Source organism: Oryza sativa, chromosome 11 (genome assembly GCF_034140825.1).
Source record: "Oryza sativa Japonica Group chromosome 11, ASM3414082v1".
NCBI lineage: Eukaryota > Viridiplantae > Streptophyta > Magnoliopsida > Poales > Poaceae > Oryza > Oryza sativa.
In genome coordinates, this window is record NC_089045.1 from 29834646 (window position 1) to 29854232 (window position 19587).

At 39.4% G+C, this 19587-nt stretch overlaps 2 protein-coding genes and 1 long non-coding RNA gene across 9 annotated transcripts; 2 read left to right on the forward strand and 1 right to left on the reverse strand.

Moving 5' to 3' along the window:
- Positions 1 to 3381: 3381 nt before the first annotated feature.
- On the reverse strand, positions 3382 to 7373 carry LOC112937014 (uncharacterized). Of its 2 annotated transcripts, XR_010737375.1 has the most exons (4): positions 7051 to 7373; positions 6848 to 6938; positions 6384 to 6480; positions 3382 to 3567 (listed from the first exon to the last, which is right to left on the reverse strand). It is a non-coding gene; the product is annotated as an uncharacterized lncRNA (long non-coding RNA). The 2 variants fall into 2 exon arrangements; XR_010737374.1 differs by lacking the exon at positions 7051 to 7373 and having other exon boundaries at positions 6848 to 6988.
- Positions 7374 to 11885: 4512 nt separating this feature from the next.
- Positions 11886 to 18231, forward strand: LOC4351148 (disease resistance protein RGA5-like). 6 transcript variants are annotated; one of them, XM_015760098.3, is made up of 4 exons: positions 11886 to 11987; positions 12618 to 13458; positions 15570 to 17746; positions 17837 to 18231. In XM_015760098.3, exons 2-3 carry the CDS (start codon positions 12659 to 12661, stop codon positions 16213 to 16215), a joined length of 1446 nt encoding a protein of 481 aa, XP_015615584.1. In that variant the 5' UTR covers positions 11886 to 11987; positions 12618 to 12658; the 3' UTR covers positions 16216 to 17746; positions 17837 to 18231. The 6 variants fall into 6 exon arrangements, with proteins under 6 accessions (XP_015615584.1, XP_015615580.1, XP_015615581.1 ...); XM_015760094.3 differs by having other exon boundaries at positions 17840 to 18231; XM_015760095.3 differs by having other exon boundaries at positions 12623 to 13458; positions 17840 to 18231.
- LOC136354239 (disease resistance protein PIK5-NP-like) lies at positions 16237 to 17670 on the forward strand. The gene has a single exon (XM_066305933.1). The coding sequence runs from the start codon at positions 16237 to 16239 to the stop codon at positions 17668 to 17670; it is 1434 nt and encodes a 477-aa protein (XP_066162030.1).
- Positions 18232 to 19587: the final 1356 nt, after the last annotated feature.

Genomic DNA, 19587 nt, shown 5'->3' on the forward strand with positions numbered 1-19587 from the left:
GAAAGGGAGAAGAGGGGAAACGCTCACACACTCCCGCCGGCCACACTGTTGAGGGCGCTGGCGCGAGATCTGCGGCCATGGACGACGACAGCGGCGACGTCCTCGCTCTCCCCGTCCCGCTTCCTGTCGGTGCCATCTTCCTCTCTCGCTACGCGCCTGCCCGCTGCCCGTTTGCTCTGCCGGCCGGCCGCTCCCCGCGCTATCGCCCGGTCCTCCGGCAGGCCTGTGCGGCGGGTGCATCTGCCGCCGCTCCGCCCGTCGCTCCACCCGCCGCCAGCCGCGCGTCGCCGCCCGCCCGTAGCTCCTCCCCCGCCGCCGCCTCGTGGGCCTCGTGGGTGGCGGCCAGCGGGGGAGCCTGCACGCCGCTCCTCCCCCCGTCGCCCCTCCCCCGCTGCCCGCCCGCAGCTCCTCCCCCCACCGGCGCCGCGTCGCTTATCATCGCCGTCAGCATAGCCGCGTCGCCCGCGTCTCCATCGAATTGGAGAAAAGCGAGAGAGAGATGAGGAAGGAGAGAAGAGGGGAGAGAGATGAGCTGGCGTCCTGACAGATGGGGCCCACGCTGACTCACCCGCCACGTCGGACAAAACCGGGCTCAAAACCGCCAGAGGACCTCAAGCGAACGGTTTTGTTAGTTGAGGGACCTCTGGTATCTGGTTTTGCGGTTGTGGGACGATTTTGTAACTCAATGACAAGTTGAGGGACCTTCGGTGTACTTTTCCCTAAAACTTAATACCATCCCGGCCCAGCTAAGACGGGCCGCAAGTAAAACACGTTCTTGTTCCGACATAACTTGTATGGACCGCACGTAATAAAGAAATTAAGGGTGTCTGTTCAGGAGAAATGGTAAAACGAAGCACATATTAGCACATAATTAATTAAGAATTAGCTTAAAAACATTTAAAATGGATTAATATATATGATCTTTTGAAACAATTTTCCTAAAAAAATATTTTTTTAAAAAAAAACGCACCGTTTGGGAATCATACGTGTGAGGTGAATGAGAAAATAGACTAAAGAAAACAGCCTAAGTTCGCTTTAGATCTCTCATCTTTACGATTGAATTTGAATTACATCTTTAAAATGTAATACCAAATATAATGTGTCTTTCAACTTGCAATATTAGAGTATCCTAATTGCCAAAGCAGTACTATGCCTGGTTTCAACTGATGTGACGAGTTGACTATGGTCAACCCAACTAAGTCAACGCATGACCACATGTGAGCCCCACATGTCAGGGCTACAATTCCATTCCCATGCGTTGCACGACGCAAGGCATGCGATATAATCTTGACCTCTACACTTAGGACAACAATTAGGGTTTGGAAAAATAAACGGCAAAGAGATAAATAAAAAAGTAATAGATTGATTTTGTCGATTGGATTGGATATCTCAATTGGTTGTCACCCTTTATATTTGTAGGTGGGAGGTCTTACCCTATTTACAAGTCGAATCCATAATGAAATCGTGAAGAATACAAACTTTTCTTATGACCTACCAACACCAGAATATTTGGATTAGTAAACAGGAACATCCGGTTTCCTCGGGATGTGTGAATTTTGGATGCCAAAACAACATGGTACTCCCTCCGTCCTATTTTAAGTGTAGTTGCGGGTCTCCGTGTCCAACATTAACCATCCATCTTGTTTGAAAAATTTATGAAAAAAATTAAAAAATTAGTCACACATAAAGTACTATTGTTGTTTTATCATTTAATAACAACAAAAATATTAATCATAAAAAAAAATCAAATAAGACGAACGGTCAAATGTTGGACACAGAAATCCACAACTACAATTAAAATGAGACGAAGGGAGTATCACGCGACCAAGACTTAGATTGTCATTTGTATACTAAATTTATTTTTGTTCAAACATGGCTTAGCAAATCAATTTTATTTGTTGTTAATAGCTAATATCCTTCTTACTCCTAGCTCGGTTATTAAGAAAATGTATTAAAAATTACTTACTAATTCTCGCAGCAAAACGCAAGAATCACTTGGTATATATTTAGTGTTGTCTTCACCAAAAGCTTAACATGGTGATAAATGATTGACCAATTGAAAATCTATTATATACAAAAAGTCAATTAAACTTTGTTAAAACTCTCTTAAGCTTCCATGTGGAACTCTAATAAATTATAAAAAAAATCCTAGAAAGTATGTGAAAAAACAAAACTTATGTCCATTGATTTTCACCTAAATCAGTGGGTCCAATATTATAAACCATTAGATTAATCTCAAATAAGATAATCCGGTCCCACCTCTCCTCCTCCTCCTCTAGGTACTTAAATCCCACCTCTGCCATAGGTACACACTTATGCACACTTCCCTCTCCTTCCCTCTCTTTTCCATATAATAGTTGAGATAACAATTGTTTTTTATGACAATAAATTTTAAATAATCACAACTTTATATCATCATATAACTCTTTACAAATAGGTACAAACAAATTAGCTCTATAATGTATAAAAATAAAGTTTGCACCATAATATTTTTACGCATTAAATCAATAATGTAAGATAACACGCTATTCAAAAATAAATTTTACACCATTATTTTTTGTACCTACTAAATTAAATAATTGACATCTATATTGATAAATTTATACTTAAACCAGTGGACCATTATTTTAGACTATCTACTATTAAAACAAAAATCCTCTAAGGACATCTCTCTGGCCCTCCACAAAACACGCAAAGCGTGCTTCTTTGCCTTACACACGTCAGTGTCGTACCTGAGGTAGCTAAGATCACAATCACTGTAACACTTGTTGGTATTTATTACGGCTACAGATAAATCCGCAAGCACACGAAGTCCGAGCTGTCAAAATTCCTACCGAGCTGTCAGGAATCTGCATAACAAGCCACGTCCCTCATCCAATATTCCGAATCTGATTTGGGCCTTAAGCTTTGTAATTGTGTCGTGGGCTAAGCCTAAGGGGTTGTCCGCCCTAGGGCAACTCTAGGACGTCCGAAATCATATTTATTTAGAAATCGTCATAATTTAGAGTCAAATTTTGCTTAGATATTTCTGCCATTGCGGTTCCTCGCTAGTTCGGTTTGTGGAACCCCAACTTCAAGTGCTTAATCATTCATCTGCAAATTGAGTTGCAATCTACCTTATTCTTGCTTGTGTTCTTCGACTCACATGTAGGGATTAGCCCTCTCGGCAAGGTCAACCAGACAGTGCACGATTGATAATCGGATCGTGTTGATTGGAAGCCGGATCGTGTTTGTCAAGTTTCCACCAAATCGAGAGTTATCAATACCTATCGGAAGATCGTGACATAGTTCCTCATTAGTATTCCATTTTGTATTCTTCCATTTGCTTTTATACAGGATTTGATGATCGGATTTGGTACTTAAGTACCGTCAACAATGCTATTGCTTTCCCAAGTTGAAGATGTATCAAATCATTAAAAGATAACGGTTGGTTTTGTTAATAACACGAAAATAAATTGAAGGTGTGATGTTGATGAGAAAACACTGCGGCCTGAGAGATCTGCTTAACTCCAGTGCAGGTCCAAGACTAGCTTCGAGTGTGTCAAGCGCGTGCTAGCTGATTTGATCCTGCAGTCAGCAAGAAAGACAAAAGCAGAGTTAGTTAGCCGATAGCCGATCGGCCGATAGCGTATCATTGGTGGTCTCAGCCGATGGGGTTAGACCAAATCGGCTATGGATTGGATATATCAAAGAATAATAAACCCTAAATATGTCTCATCGGCTGTAACACTGTCTATCAAGATTGATAAAGAAGCTTAAGAAAATATTATTAAAATAGCCGATGTAACAGTATTTAGAGCAATAACGATAATGTACTAGCTAATACTCTAGTACAGATCTATATAGGCAAATCAACTATAGTAATATATCAAATAGAGGTCAATAGTCAATATTGATAGCCCAGCCGATATGACCTAGACTTGATATATTACTATTAGGTGATTTGTCTATATAAATGGCAAATATACATGAAACAGATAAAGAAGCATGTGTATTAGGTAAGATCGGCTGAAACCCCGATGCTACTCCAATTAGCAATCAAGAAGCATGCTTGAGATTATGGTTCTAAACACGACTTAGTAGGTCGAATGTACTGATGCAACACTAAGTATGAAAATAAACACAATATCTAGACAATCAAGCCGTTGACTAATTTTCAAGGTGGTAGATGTCTAAGCTAATCTAATTATCTAGCAAGACGATTTAGCTGATACCGGCAAAAACCCTATAGCGAGAAGCAGCTGATAAAGCTTAATTGAATTGCTAAGACTAGATTAACAGAGACATATAATAGCAATGATCATGATACAAGGACTAAGATATCTAAAACGGCATAATAGTCCCGATACCACAGGCCATCGAGACGGGTTATCTTTTGTGAAGCGAACTTGTCAAAAAGTAAAAACGAAAAGGGTGGCGATGCGCCGAAGTTGTATTGGATTATCTCCCGCATTACAATGCTAAGGGGCTCATATTTATACCCCGAATACAAACTTAGTCCATTATAGACACGACTCAAACCTTTCTAAAGATAGAATACAAACAAGACCATATACGTTGGTTTCTTACCAAATATCTAACAAACCGACTCAAATATCCTAATTAATAGATAAAATTGCCTCAAATGAGCTATATCGCTAATTGGTAATGACGGTTATTCCAATCTAGATCCAAGCCGAGCCCAAGTCATACCATATCGGCTGTATCGGCCATTGGCCTCATCAACCTTGATCAACTCACACTCTATGTCTAGCCGATATGTTGTCCAACCGATGCACAGTCCAACTTCGATTTCAACTCGATTCCACACCAAATCCACCTCGATCTTTCTATTTCTTCTCCGAGTCTCATGCAAAATTCCGTTGTTAACAGATGCGAAGAGAAAATAATCAAGCAGTTTGGGGGTTGAGTTTTTCCAACATTTATCTCCGTACTTTGGTTAAAGAGTTGATTGCATAACTATAGTGTAGGTCGTTTGGATTTGGTACTATAGTGGTAGGTCGTATTTACTTTGAGAGAATCCCTTATATGCCACTGAAAATTGGTCGGATTTCTTATATGCCACTGAAAATTGACTCTTCCCTTAAAAGCCATTGGTTCAAATTCACGCACCCTCTCATATCACTTCCGTCAATTGACTGTGGGTTGACCGTTAACTCTAAAGTAAAAAAAGGCGTATTTACCCTTCTGAGTATAGGACATGTAACAAATCAAAAGGGCAAATACGTCTTTTTTACTTTATGGTTAACGGTCAATACATAGTCAACTAACGGTAGTGGTATAAGAGGGTGCACAAATTTAGACCAATAGCATATAGAGGAAGAGCCAAATTTTGGTGGCATATAAGGGATCAGACCAATTTTTAGTGGCATATAAGAGATTCTCTCTTACTTTAATTGGAGCTATGTAAGTGTCACGTAGGTGTTATATGAGATGAAAACCAGTCAACAAACCATATAGGTGCCACATAAGTCGAAACCACCGTAATACTATGTATGAATTCAGTTTTTTGCGTTGGTTTTAGAAATTAGGATGCTCATACCGGTTTAGCGGTCGATGAACGCAAATAACTTAACCTATAATTGAGGGATGTTTGGTGGAAACAGAAGTCTGAAACATATTTCAAGTAACATATGTGCAGTCTGAAGTTGTAGAATACAGATCCAAATAAGGTTATGTATATGCAATCATATTAATAAATATCATAGCCAAGCAAATGCAATCACAGTGTCCCTACCACTTTCTTTCTTACAATAAGGAGGCCAAAATAATCATCTCCATTGCAATGTCATTAGTAACCAGGACCTTGGCTCCTGACTGTTGTTTCCTCTAAAGTTTTGTTTGTCCCCATATTACCTCAGCTCTTGTTGCTATGATCCCAAAAGGAAATAATTTATGACATAAAATTTGGTAGATTTACTTGAGGCAATAACAGCGCTAAGTTATTAGACATACAAAGATTTCCTTGTACAATACCAAGAAAAAGAAATGCACAAATTTTCATGACACTCATCTATTTCAGCATAATAAAGTGCTATCTGAAGCATCAACTTGCATATGATTCTATATATCTTATTATTTTTATCACATTATAATTATAGCCCTTAGTTTAGCAATCAGATTGTTAGATGATTTTAGTTTGACAAAAAAAATGTTAATAACAGATCGTTTTTATGTAATGACACAATCTATAATTGTAACTCTTATGTTAAAAGCAGAGAGGTCAAATTTAAATCAAAATGCTTACATGCTCCCTATATATTTGTTTATATGCATTCACACATACTTTTCCCACCGATGACCCAGGTCACAGGGCAAATGTTACAGCATTGAAACTTAGTGTTCCTTTGTAATAGCTAAGAAAAGCTAAAGCATAATAGAACCTGTGGTGATAGCTGAGGAGCTTCATTTGTCTAGGTATGCATCCCTGCAGTGACTCCAATTTCTGAACAGCATGAACCAACAGCCTGCCTGGCTTTTCTATTTCAGGGATAAATCACAATGTGACTAAAATAACAAACTATATTAATGTATTGTTGAAAATGAAAAACTATAAATACATTACAATTTGATAGGATGCTATCTTTTTTTTACAGTCCCCTTAAATGAAATCTGTCCACTCAAAAGCTGAAAATAGAAAAGAGGCTTAAGCACTTCATTGATCACCTTTTAGTCTAAATTTACTTCAGATTTTAGTCTTCTAGGTTTTGAGGCATAATTATGTAACTATATCATTACAAAAATGAATAGATAAGTACTGTTGTTTCCAATTTAGCAGTTTAGGACATACATGTGTTGAACTTCTACCCACATGAACACCGTGAGAGGTAGAAGTACAGATACTCACCAGTCACCACAGACTTTCTATAATGGTGTAGTTCCAGGGACCTCTTGTCTTTCCATTGGCAATCGTCCTTGGAGAAGGATAAGAAGAGGCACTGCAGAGGAGGTCCTGGGGAGTCAGAGGCGTTCAAGTGGAGATGCGGGAGATGAGGAGGCAGCGATCCCCAAGTGACATTCCGCGTGGGTTGCCATTGGATCAAGCCATACCTCCCGCCATTGCCGAATCGAGCCCAAATAGGAGGAGGTGTTTGTGTTGGTATTGGGGATGAGGAGGAAGAGGAGGGGGTGTGGGCGTGTGGCTAGGGGCAGGCGGAGGTGGAAGCAGAGAAAGGGAAGGATGGCGAGCAGGAAGAGGCGACGGAGTGGGAGGAGCAGGCGGCGGTGACGGTTTGGAGTGGTGGTGGCGGGGACTGGAGGAGAGGAGAGGAGAGGAGGAGATGGAGGCTGTGGTGGCGCTAGGATGGGGAGAGGCAGCGATGGCAGGAGCAGATGGCAGTGGCGGCGGAAGGAGAGGAGGCGGAGGCGGAGGCGACGACGAACGGAAGGGAAGAGGGGGAAAATGAAAATACGCAGACTTGAGTGGGAGGACTGGAAGTTGAGAGAAGTTTCTCGAAGGGCTATTTTTGAAAATGTTGCTGATCTAATCCGACGATGTTCGCTTATCGGAATGCTGCATCGAACGGTCATAGCTTTCTCTATGACGTGGCCCAATGAGAGGCCGAGAAAGATTACTTCTTTCATTACTTTAGACTAGCCATTTGGTCGTGCGTTGCATGACTTTAGATACCTGTAGAAAAGCTCTATATTTATGGGTCATTATATATCATATTATGAAATTGTCCCTTCCCTCAATTAGGGGTATCCAATTTTTCCTGTATTTTCATGTCTCGCATCTTTAGAAGCCTGCTCCTAGTTCGCATAAAAAGATGACCCTGAAATTGACTTCAACAGATGTTTTGAGAATTTTGCTTCAGGCTCCATCTTGTTCCATGCTTGCCACAGCGCTATTGTTAAATCTGCATCTCATAACCGGATAAGAGTACAATCTGATCCATGCATCTCAAAATTAATGGGACACCTTCTGGTTTCTATGAAATCACAACCTGGAACATGACAGATTCAAAGGGCTTGGCATTCATCACAACCGCAACATAGGAGCAAACCTTTTGGTTCCTTTCGCCGTTTCTATAGGCGAGCTGGCTGGGTAAAGGAAGCCCAGTATACATATAAGCCCCGTAAACGTAGACCATAATATGATAATAGGATTAACTCTAAATTTATTTTTCTTAAAAAAACATAGGACTTGGTAAATAGTTAGTTAGAACTAACCTATATTTGCAAGTAAGGTTCAAGTACCATGTTGAAGATATTTTGGTTTCCAAAGTTCAGTCATCTCATCCAGTGGCTAGTACATGCTTATTCCACAATATTTTCTCATAAAATACACAATAATTTAATTATGACATTGAAAGGGACTGGACAAACAATTAGTAAATTCTGAATCTACGTGAAATCAACCATTAGTTTCTCGTGAAATTTATAATGGCACCATTAGACCATTGGGCCAACAAAATATTAAATCTAAAGTAAGTTGACTAATAATAATAATTATCATGCTTGCACAAGACGCAACCTAAATGTAGGTAGAATTTCACTTCCAGGTTGTTACATAGTATGCTACTATACTAAGCATTATAAGTTTGAAGTTGATAAGCAATCCACATGGTTGAACACATATCAGAAAGTTAGAATCAGCGTCTCTGAAGTTCTGAGATTATTTGTACATTTTGGTACCGAGAAAAATATTTCCTGGTTTGGATGGTGCCAGCTTCCTTGTTGGTAGGATCTCTGCAAGTTCCAAAACTCTCAAATTTTAACAGAAGAGATACTTTTACGGTTTTACCTTTGGGGAGATAATTGCACCTGTTGCATCTGTACCATCATTTGGGGGTGTTTCTATCATAGGATTCAAAGTATATATTTGGGGGGGAAGTGAAGCCAAAACGTTCAGTATGAAATGGTTAGTATCTAACCTGTGAAAAAGATGATCCCAATACCATTTATTTGGAGACGTATGTTCAGATGTCATCTGCTAAACCAGTGGAATCATAGCTAAAAAACAAAAGGTTGAGTAGATACATTCCAATTTGGTTAAATGGGTATATACAACATTCCAATTTGATTAAATGGGTATATACACAAAAGTTTGGGTGGTTTCTAGAAACTTCGAAAATTATCTTTGGAGGCACAATTGAAATGCTTTCTTAATAGAATTTGTGCGAAGAAAATAAAAAGGACTTGATTTGATGACACAGTCAACAACAATAAATTTCTTGTTCTATCAAACAATATTATTCCTCAACAACTGCTATCCAGTTTTTACCATTCAAGAAGTACTAATGTTCATGATTCATACCCTAGATGCATGGTAGCAAGTTGAATAAAAAATGAAACCACAAATTTTGAAAGGACATTTATTTCATAACTGTCACTTTGGGTAAAGACAAATAACGCAAATCAATATTACAGTCATTTCAATTCCTGCTTTAAAACTCATAACATCAAGAAAAAGAAATACCTGATAATACAATATTTGATTGCTTTATTATTTGCTTCATAAATCATCAGAATCCATTCTTAATCAGTGAATACACCCTTCACAGCAAACCGGAAGCTAAATGGGTACTTAGAGTCAAATACATTTGATCTTTAGTGGGCAAATTTCATTTAAGCTTAAGCAAATCACCTTGTAGAATTATCTTTTATAGGTTTCCACTCCCCTGCTTGCTGCAGCTTTGCTCGTTAGACACACATATATAGATACACAAATATAGCAATACACCAGTCATTTATATAATGTTAGGAGCAACCTTTTTTTTTTTTCTAAACACATGAATAGCTAGTAGTGTTGGGGATGGGGATGAGGAGGAATAGGGCAGGGGGAGGTGGAAGCGGAGAAAGGGGGAGGTATGGATTCCTTTGCTTCCAACCGCAGGCGTCTTCGACCGGCCAGTCCCCGTACATCTATCCTCGTCCTTCTCGATGCCGGTGGCTCTTCTTCTTACCTCTCCCCATTGATGTGGTGGAGATTGGGAGGAGACATGGCGGCATTGGAGATGGGGGGAGGACGATTCACATCAGCGGGGAGGATGGGAGCGGAGGAAGCGGTGATGGGATTGGGGAGGAGGAGGCGAGCCGAGTGGCAGCAGCGGAAGCGCGGAGCACACAATCCGGCGCAGTGACCAGGGAAGGGGAGGCGGCCTCCCGAGATGGTGTAGCAGGGGTGAAAATGAAAAATGGTAAGACTAGGGAGGTGGAAGGATCTTATTGCGAAAGAATTTTTACAAAGGATCTAGAATAGATTTTGCCAATCAATGAATCCAACAGCTCACATCATCTGTAGGGGCAATCGGATGGCTTATGTTTTTTTTATGACGTGGCGCAATCTGGTAGTGAAAAACTTTACTTTTTTCACTACTTTAGATATATTGAAACATATATATGCATAGTATATATAAACATGCAGCAAACAGGGGCATGCAAATAAAAAAACAAAACAGATCTTTAGTCCCGGGTATTTGAACCCCGGTTTGCTACTCAGGACTATAAGGGGTTGCAAACCGGGACTACAAACCATTTTTCCAACAGTGTGTACTCCCTCCATTCCTCCGTTCCAAGATATAAGACATAACCATCCTTAACCCAAAGACTAAGAAATAATTATTATCATCTCATTCTTTGAATCATCCAAACCAATACAATGCATGCACCCAATGGAATTAGATATTTTACGAGTGAAAAAGCTATAATAATAATAATTTAGTGGAGAAAAGATTCTAATTAATTGCATGCATGAATGCACGCTTTATATTATCAAACATCTAAGAAAAATAGTTATGCATTATATTATGGAATAGAGGGAGTACTTTTCTCTCTGTTTTTTTTCTTTTTCACCGGTTTATAATGCATATTAAAGAGTTTCGGTAATTAGGTAGAGAATGCTACAGAGATTTTAAGCTCCAATATTATTATTATTATTTCATGTGATAAATTGTTTATCTACTCGGCACTAGCCGGTTAAATTCTATATTTTCACGTGAGAGGTAACCTCACCCAACCAAATGAGGAGGTAACTGCACTCAAATTCATATATATCACCAGTCAAACAAAATCTCTTTCATTTTATATCTATCATGCAAGCAACCAAACAAACTAACAAACTCTCATGCTAGCCAAGTTAAACCGATGCAATCAACCAAACAACTACATGTGTATGCCCTTAACTAGGTCAAACTCAGTCTCGACGAGAGAGATGAGCTAGGCTAGAGAGACGTGAGCAACCAAATACACTCATAGTGAACTTACTAAGTGAAACCCTGTGAGTTATTGCGAGAGTTTAGTATGATAGCAATAAGCAAAAATAATGTGTAAAATAATTAGACGACATAAACTTACATAAGTTGAGATAGTATGTGATAATTTAAATAGTATAAAAGTAATGTGATGTGGCTTTATGAGAGAAAAAAAAGGAGGTAGGTAATTTAGACCATAGATTAATTATCTAAGGTTAAAAACAATTGAGATGATATGGCCTAATAAGACAAAAAATAGCATTAACTATATAGGTATATAGGATATTACAAAAAATGATGGAAAAATATATTTGAATATCATGTGAATTATGTGGGATGATGATTTAACATGCTTGTATTTTTAAAGCTCTAAAATTTAATGAATTATAGAATTATAGATAATATAGCATGCTTGTATGATGTTTAAGATGTAATAATTGTTAGTGAATGATGATCTGCCATCTTTGTATATTAAGTTTTAGTATTCATTAGGTTGTAACTTTTTATAGTGAGATATGATTCGTTTTTCTTTTTGTTTTTTGTCTGCAGGGGTTTTAGCCCAGATGGACTTGGCAGGCCTTCTATTGGGCGGGGCCCAGAGCCCAGATCGACTCTTTCTTCTCCTCGAGTCTGTCGATCTCCCTGCTTTTCCCAGTACAAACTGCAACTGTTTTATACTAGTTCGCACTTGGCAGGTGGCAGCAGCAATCCTCTCTTGCTAGCCATCTCTTGCAACCGGCACTTCCCCCCTGCGAGTCCACGAGATCTGCTATCGCATCATCAGGTGCGCAAGTAAGCATCCATCCTTTTCCTCTAATTAATCAGGGTCCCTACATTAAGATCCCCAATCCCCAATCTTGTTCGTCAGGGATTTTTTTTTTTTTTGGCGTCTCACACTCGCTTGGGCGTTTTTCTCGCATTTTGATCATAGTGTATTGCTTCCGTTTGGTGGATTTCTTGCTGCTCTAAACCTCAATTTGTTAAAATCATACTCTTCATGTTTACCACCCGTTTGCTGTCGCTCTAAGTTAGGAGCCATCGCGCCCTGCTCGCCGGCAGTGATGGAGTAAGAACGAATTTATTTAATTCATGGGATTTGGGACAAATTTCTTTGGGAACTATGATTTCAGACGATAAATTTCACACCATATGGATCCGGGGGGATAGTTTTCAGACAAGATTCAGGTTAGGTTATCAGGTCCACGGGTGCCTTTCGAACAGGCTTCAGATTTCAGTTAAGTAAAATGGAGATTTACGGTGTCTCAAGATTTGCTTTACTAATGCGCGCAAAAGTTCAGCTTGTTTTTGTGATCCGGATATTTTGTTTCGACTACTACATATGTGGATGAGTACTTTTCAACATTTTCCTGTTCCACTGCATATTTCAATGACAATTTTTTGTTTGTTACTTGTTTGGTGCAGAGCAGACTAACTAGCAGCCACACTGAGAAAGAGTGCACAAGATGTCTGAAGCGATAGCCCTTGCGATGTCAAAGATTGAAACCTGTGTAGAGACTGGAGCTTCATTCAACAACGCAATGTCCAAGCTATCTAAAAAGGATAAGGTTGTGAAGGAATTGCTGGAAAAGATCAAACAAATACAGGAGCAATTGGATATCACCAATGATTTCATCCAAAATCACATAGGCACAGCCAACCTTGGTGACCCATTAGATGAGAGTTGGATTGCCACAGTGAGGAGGCTGGCCTTCATTGTTGAGGATGTAATGGAGAAGTACTTGTATTATGCTCATCAACTGCAGGAAGAGGGGTCACAGAAGCACCCTGTCAAAAGGTCAAGCTATGTCGATGTTTTCAAAAAAGTTGGTCAGTTGATGGACAAGATAAATAATCGCATTGGGCACCTTTTAAGCATCAGAGAGCAGAGTAAGCTTGCACCGCAGCTTGTTCCTCACTCACCATACCCCGATTCAGAGGGCCAACCGGAGCTCATTGGTACCAATGGCCCAATTAATGTACTACTGAAATTTCTGAAGCATGGTGAGGACGGAGCTGTGCTGCAACTCAAGGTTCTATCTATGCTTGGAATTGGTGGAATTGGTAAAACCGCACTTGCATCCAAGGTGTATCGAATGCTTCGAGAAGAATTTCAGAGCCATGCTTTTGTGACAGTGTCCAAGATGCCTGATATGACAAGGGTCTTATTTGATATATTGGACCAAATTGGCCTGCGGAAGTATCCAGCTAGTTTGAACGAGAATCAAGTCATTACTCAAATTGGACAAGACCTAAAGGATAAGAGGTATAAACATTTATTAAAATTAATATCATTTGATAATTTGGCCTGTCCTTTTTCTCACAAGACCTGCCTGAAAATTACTGCATGCCTTGTATTTGTTTATGTTTTCTGTTCAACCTTATTATTTCTTATGAAATTGATTATATGAGATTTCGCATGATAAAAATGAGGTTATATAACAACCAATATGCATCTTTAGTTGCTAATTAGTTTTATTATTTTCCTGGGCCAGCGGAAGCTGGCCAAAGTATATTAAGATAGGAAGGGTGTTAGTTCGATCATTACAACAAACAACTCAGCCAGGAAAGCTGGCACAACCTCTAGCATGGCTCACCTTACAGATTATACCCGCTAAGCCAGCCTATTAAGATTATCTCCGGACAAGGTGAGTAGTCCTGTGGCCTGCCAAGTGCCGCATTCATCTACAATGGCGGCGTAGAGCTCTTGCATGGAGACCACCAACCAACTTATGGGAATAACACCACCATTATTGAAAATCAAGCGTTGGTGGAGAAGAGTGGCCAATTAGTTCAATAACAAGAAAGCTATCAACTGGCATCCCGCCCCACCACATGCCTGAAAGAAAAAAAAAGGATCCCCACACGGTATCGAAGAAGGAGGCGAGATGCAGAGCGAATGGCATCAACGTCGACGCTGGAGCCCCCGTTGCAGTCGTACGGCCGTCGAGCCTCCATGCGGTCGTGTGCCGCCTCCTCCGCCTCTCCCTCCCCCTCCCCCTCCTCCACAGCCTCATCTAATGCTGCCCCGACACTGATGATGAGGGAGAGGACTTGTTGCTTCTGGTTGGCCCCACCTGCAGTAGCGACAGCATGGAAGCTTAGGTTAGGAGGTCGGCGGAGGCATAGAGATGTTGTCTTCCATCCATAGGTTAATCGACCTGACCACAAAACATCTTTTCTCTTTCTTGTTCTTGGCTTTCTTGAAGGAGGAGGAAGGGGATAAATTTAGGGAGGAATTGTTTGGTGGTGAAGAGAAGAAGATGAATTGGTGAGTTGAAGTAGGAGAGAGAGAGAGGGAGAGGCAAGGTATAGTATGATACCTAAGAACCAGCCTGATAACGTCGGTATCAGGCCTGATACCACCGGATATTGGGTGATACCTATGTGGTATCATCTGATACTGCGCAAATATCAACTGATGCCTCATAGGTATAACCTGATACCGACAAGTATTAGAATGTGATATCTACCTGGTATCATCCTGTCCAGACGGGATCCCATGATATAGCAGCCCCATTCAATAATTCATACAAGTCCAGAGGTCTCAAAGGCCCATTTGTGCACCGTACTCTAATTGGTCTATGTACTTATAGAATACGAAGACTGTAGGGCAACCTGGGAGGAACTAAGGCTATAGGATACCAAGGAGAAATAAAGACCTTAGGAGTTAGGACATCTTGGTGGAACCAAGTATCGATGTAACTAAGAATAATAAACACCCATATCTGAGTCAAACTGGATAACTTGAGTAATGGATTGGTGGGGTTTTACACCCACCCCACACCTTTCATAATTTCCTAGGCACTATTCCTCCTATATTTGATCACATATTCATAATTAACAAAACTTCAAGAAAAAAGTTCTAGTGATGATCCCTGAATTTGTATTTAGTGATGGCTTGTTTCCTAAAAGTGAGAATTAACTAGTGGTTTCTCTATTGTTTTTGTAGTTTGTCACTTAGGGTTATTTGTGCTTCTAAATACTCCCTCCATCCATAAAAGTTAGACATATTGCACATTTGAGTTTTTCCAAATAAGTTGTTCCTATTTGTAGTCTTTATGCATTTAAGACTTAAATGAAGAGATAAATTAAATGTTTGTTGAGAACCCAAGGAGTCATCTAAATACTCATTGGTTGCATGCTTGCATTCACTCCTTGATTTTGTAACATCCAAGATGATTTAATTTCTCCTTGCTCTTGATGACAAAAGTAATATGTGTAACTTTTGTGGATGGAGGGAGTACCTTTTGTCCAAATTGTATGCTAATGCTTTCTGCTCTTGCTGACTGGCTGTGTCAACTTCTACCAAGCTTCCTTCTTACTTCTTGTGCTAAGTTTAATACAGTTGTTCCTCTTTTGGGGTGGTATTGACAGCTATCTCATTGTAATTGATGATTTATGGGATATGCAACATTGGAAGACTATCAAGGATGCCTTGCCTGATGTCAATTGTGGTAGCAGATTGATAGTTATAACTCGTCTAAACAACATAGCCAAAACATGTAGCTCTGGCCAGAATAATTTGACGTATAAGGTCATGCCTCTTGCTCACCATGACTCCAGAACATTGTTTCTCAAGGAAATTTTGGGCCATGAGGGCAGTTGCTTGGATGCACCAGTTTTTGATGAAATTTTGAAAATGTTTGGTGGTATGCCTTCAGCACTAAAATGTATTGGCTCATTTCTGCGCAACAAATCAGTCACAACTGAGTCTCAGAAGATCAATATGAGTTCTTTGTATTCTGAACTTGAGAATTTTCCTAGCTGGAAGAAATTGAAAATTGCTCTTTTCCTCAGTTGCTGTGGTCCTTCCCAAACTCTGGAGGCTTGCTCGTTGTACTTAAGTACATTACCAGACAATCATAAGATCGAGAGAGATATTTTGACTAGGAAATGGATTTCTGAAGGAATTATCCTTAAAGATGATGAGCTTAGTATTAACGGAGTGGTGAATAATTGCTTTGAGGAACTAATCAATAGGAATGTGATTCAGCAAGTGGACAATAGTTTTGGGGAGTAAACCTATGAAATCCAATTTCTGATGCACCACATTCTTAGGCAGATAGCACGAGAAAGGAATTTTGCTACCTTCCTATCGGAAAATATTTTGATATCATGCAAGGAGCCTATCCATCGCCTCTCATTTCACTGTTCTAAGTTAAGAATTTCGATTGATAAAGGTGATATTCAGATTATTTCGGATTCAGGAGATTCAAATCAAAAACCTAAGAGTCTATCGCTTGCTCGCTCCATAACTCTATGTGGTTATGCAAAGCCAGTTTCTTTTAAGCTTTTGGAGCACCTGCACGTGTTAGATCTGGAAGGTTGCTGGAATGTGGACAACTCTACTTTGGATGATATATGCCGCATGATCCTGCTGCAGTACTTAAGTCTCAAGAAAACACGAATAACTGTGCTACCTCCACAGATTGAGAATCTAAGATGTCTCAAGACACTGGCTGTAACCCAAACTGGAATCGCAGAACTCCCACTGCAAATTGGGAAGTTGCCTGATTTGGAGACTCTGGATGTAAGGCATACACAGGTCAAAGAGATACCGAAGGAACTTGTTCAACTTCCTAAATTGGTGTGTTTGCTTTTTGGTCAAAGTGGTTTTCACGGTGGAGTTAAGTTCCCTGTGGGAGGTAATCCTTCAAAGTCACTAAAGGTGCTGGGTTCCATCGATTCAACACAATGCTCAGCAAGTTTCATGGGGGAGCTTAGTAGTTTGACAGGGCTGACGAAGCTTTCAGTAGTGTGCTATGACGGGACCAAGGACATGGAGTGGAATCTTCGTATGATGAATTCTATGTTCAAATTTAGCAATCTTGAATCCCTGACAATTTATGGTGATTTCATTTTGGGCAACGAAGTTCCTGCACTCCAGAATCCTCCTAAACTTCAGAAGTTGAAGTTGGCCGGAAGATGTTTGAGTGTTCCTGGTTGGATTGATAAATTCAGCGATGTTACCCTTCTAGATATCAGGGTTTGCAGCCTAGAAGAGAGTGATATGAAGATACTTTGCAAGATGAGCTCCCTGCAGAGACTTGTGTTAACACAGGTTCACATGCCAATAAAACAACTAGAAATCACAAAGGAAGCAAGTTTCAGCAAACTAAATGGTTTCACATTTGATTGCCGTGTGCCTTGGGTAACCTTTAAAGAAGAAGCTATGCCAAGTCTGCAATACCTCGAACTGAAGCTTTATGCTGGCCCAGCGGGTAAAATTCCTTCAGGTATTACATGCCTACCATGTCTCACAAAGGTTATCCTCCGGTACTTGGTACATTACCAAAGCAGTGCTAGTGTACAGGATACAATTTCTAAAATGAGAAAAGAAAGCAGTGAGCATCCCAATATGATCGTGCTTTCTCAAAATGGTGAGCATGAGATTTTCCCACAAAATGCTGTTTCTCGAAATGGCGAACTCGAGATTGTCCCGGTCAATGCTGTTGATGGCATGCATCAGGATTAGCACAGGCAAAAATTGAAGAACAATATTGTCATTGTTAACGCCCTATCTGACTGCATTCTACTGCCGTTGTTCTCTGGTATGAAAAAGTTGTCTATATTAATTGTAACTATATGTAATAATGGTTTCTAATGTGCATATATATTAATTCTATTTGTATTGCCTGTAGCAGGTGGGTTATAAGGACTGGTATATTAACTTGCATCGTACAAACGGCAAATTAATCCTCATTCTCGTGCCAGACATAGTTGTGGAGCAGACGGGCAAATCAGATCCTATTGGAATTACAATCCTTCTATGACTCAAGCCAACCAAATCAATCAAGATAGAAGCCAAATTAAGTTGAAAAATATTTGCTAGGGATTGCAATTCGCAGCAGTGAGGAGCGCAAGTAACAATCAGGTAGTACTTTGATAATTTGGTTTCTCTAAAGTTCCGCATGTATTAGTATGTATTGAATTGGAATTAATGTGTCCCTGTTCACATTGATATCTAATATATCACGATTTCTCAATGATTGAATCACAATAAATTATATATATCTTTTGTTCGAAGATCCCTCAACCTTTGTGTTTTCCCGATATTTTCTTGTAGTTATTGATTTTTTTTTGGTTTTAAGTGTTTTTATTCTCTGTTGAAATTCTGTATGCTCGACCATGTCGTTATTATTCCTAGTTGGTAAAAACAGTGGACTTAACAAGAGTGCGAAAAAGTTCATATACAGATTATTGGTAAGTGGTAACGGGTGAAAGGAAATGATGTCAGTGCAGTGGAAAACAAAAATGTGGAGTCCTTCAATTGAAATTTATATTACTTATTGCAAAAACTCTGCCGATCGAGTTTGTCACTAAAATTGATTGCTTATAAAACACAGTACGATCTTGCTGGCAATAAATATTGGGCCAAGCGCTCCATCCTCCATTTACTCGTGTATATACTTACCCCTATAAACATACGTATATATATGTATATAAAACACATCTATGAGATGGCCCGAATATAAAAAACGAAACAAAAAAAAAACATATTGGTTACTTCCAACTGACAACGTACTCGCTACCGACCGAATTTTATCTCCCAAAAATTAAAATCTAAAAGTTATTTTTTATCCACCCAAGAAAAATCTGAATTCAACTTACGTCTATATTTTCGACCTCCTAAAAGGTGAAAGCATAGGAAAATATAATCAAGACCTATATCATAATTAAATTATAGAAATTAATTATGTAGTTACTCCTTAAATTTCACCACACAGTTAGATACATAAAATATATTCAAATAAGACTTGAAGAAAAAGTCATAATATCAAATCCTAATGGCAATAAAATTTTTGAAAACTTTAAATAAGGCGTACGAGTTCCATGGCTACGAACCAATTTGACCTTGAGAGAGATATCCACAAGTGAACATGAGGCTAGCGGTACTAACAATGTTTATGAAGGTTGAGGAAAGCGACGCCAGGTGGAATTGAGGGAGGCGGTGACGAGGTTAGTGGTGGCGGTGACACGTGTATATATATATACACACTCCGATTTTCTACAAGTATGGGGAGCACTGTTCTGCTCCCTAATTTGATTTTTTTTATTCTTCTTTTGTTTTGCTATATAAAAGATGGTGTTACATACTAATTGTTTATTGTAGTCTCTATTATTGTACTAGCAAAATGACCATACTTTGCTTTGCCCACATACTTATTAAATATATGTTATTTACTTGACTCAAAAAATATTAAAATATTACTCCATCTGTTTTATACTATAAGTCATTTTGAAATTTTTTCTAGTCAAACATGAAAATTTTCAAGTTTATAGAAAAATATAGCAATATTTTTAATACAAAACAAACAAAATATATTCAATGTTACGTACTGTCGATGTCGATGTTTGATGTCGCGATTCCGGTATTTGCATAGTATGAGGA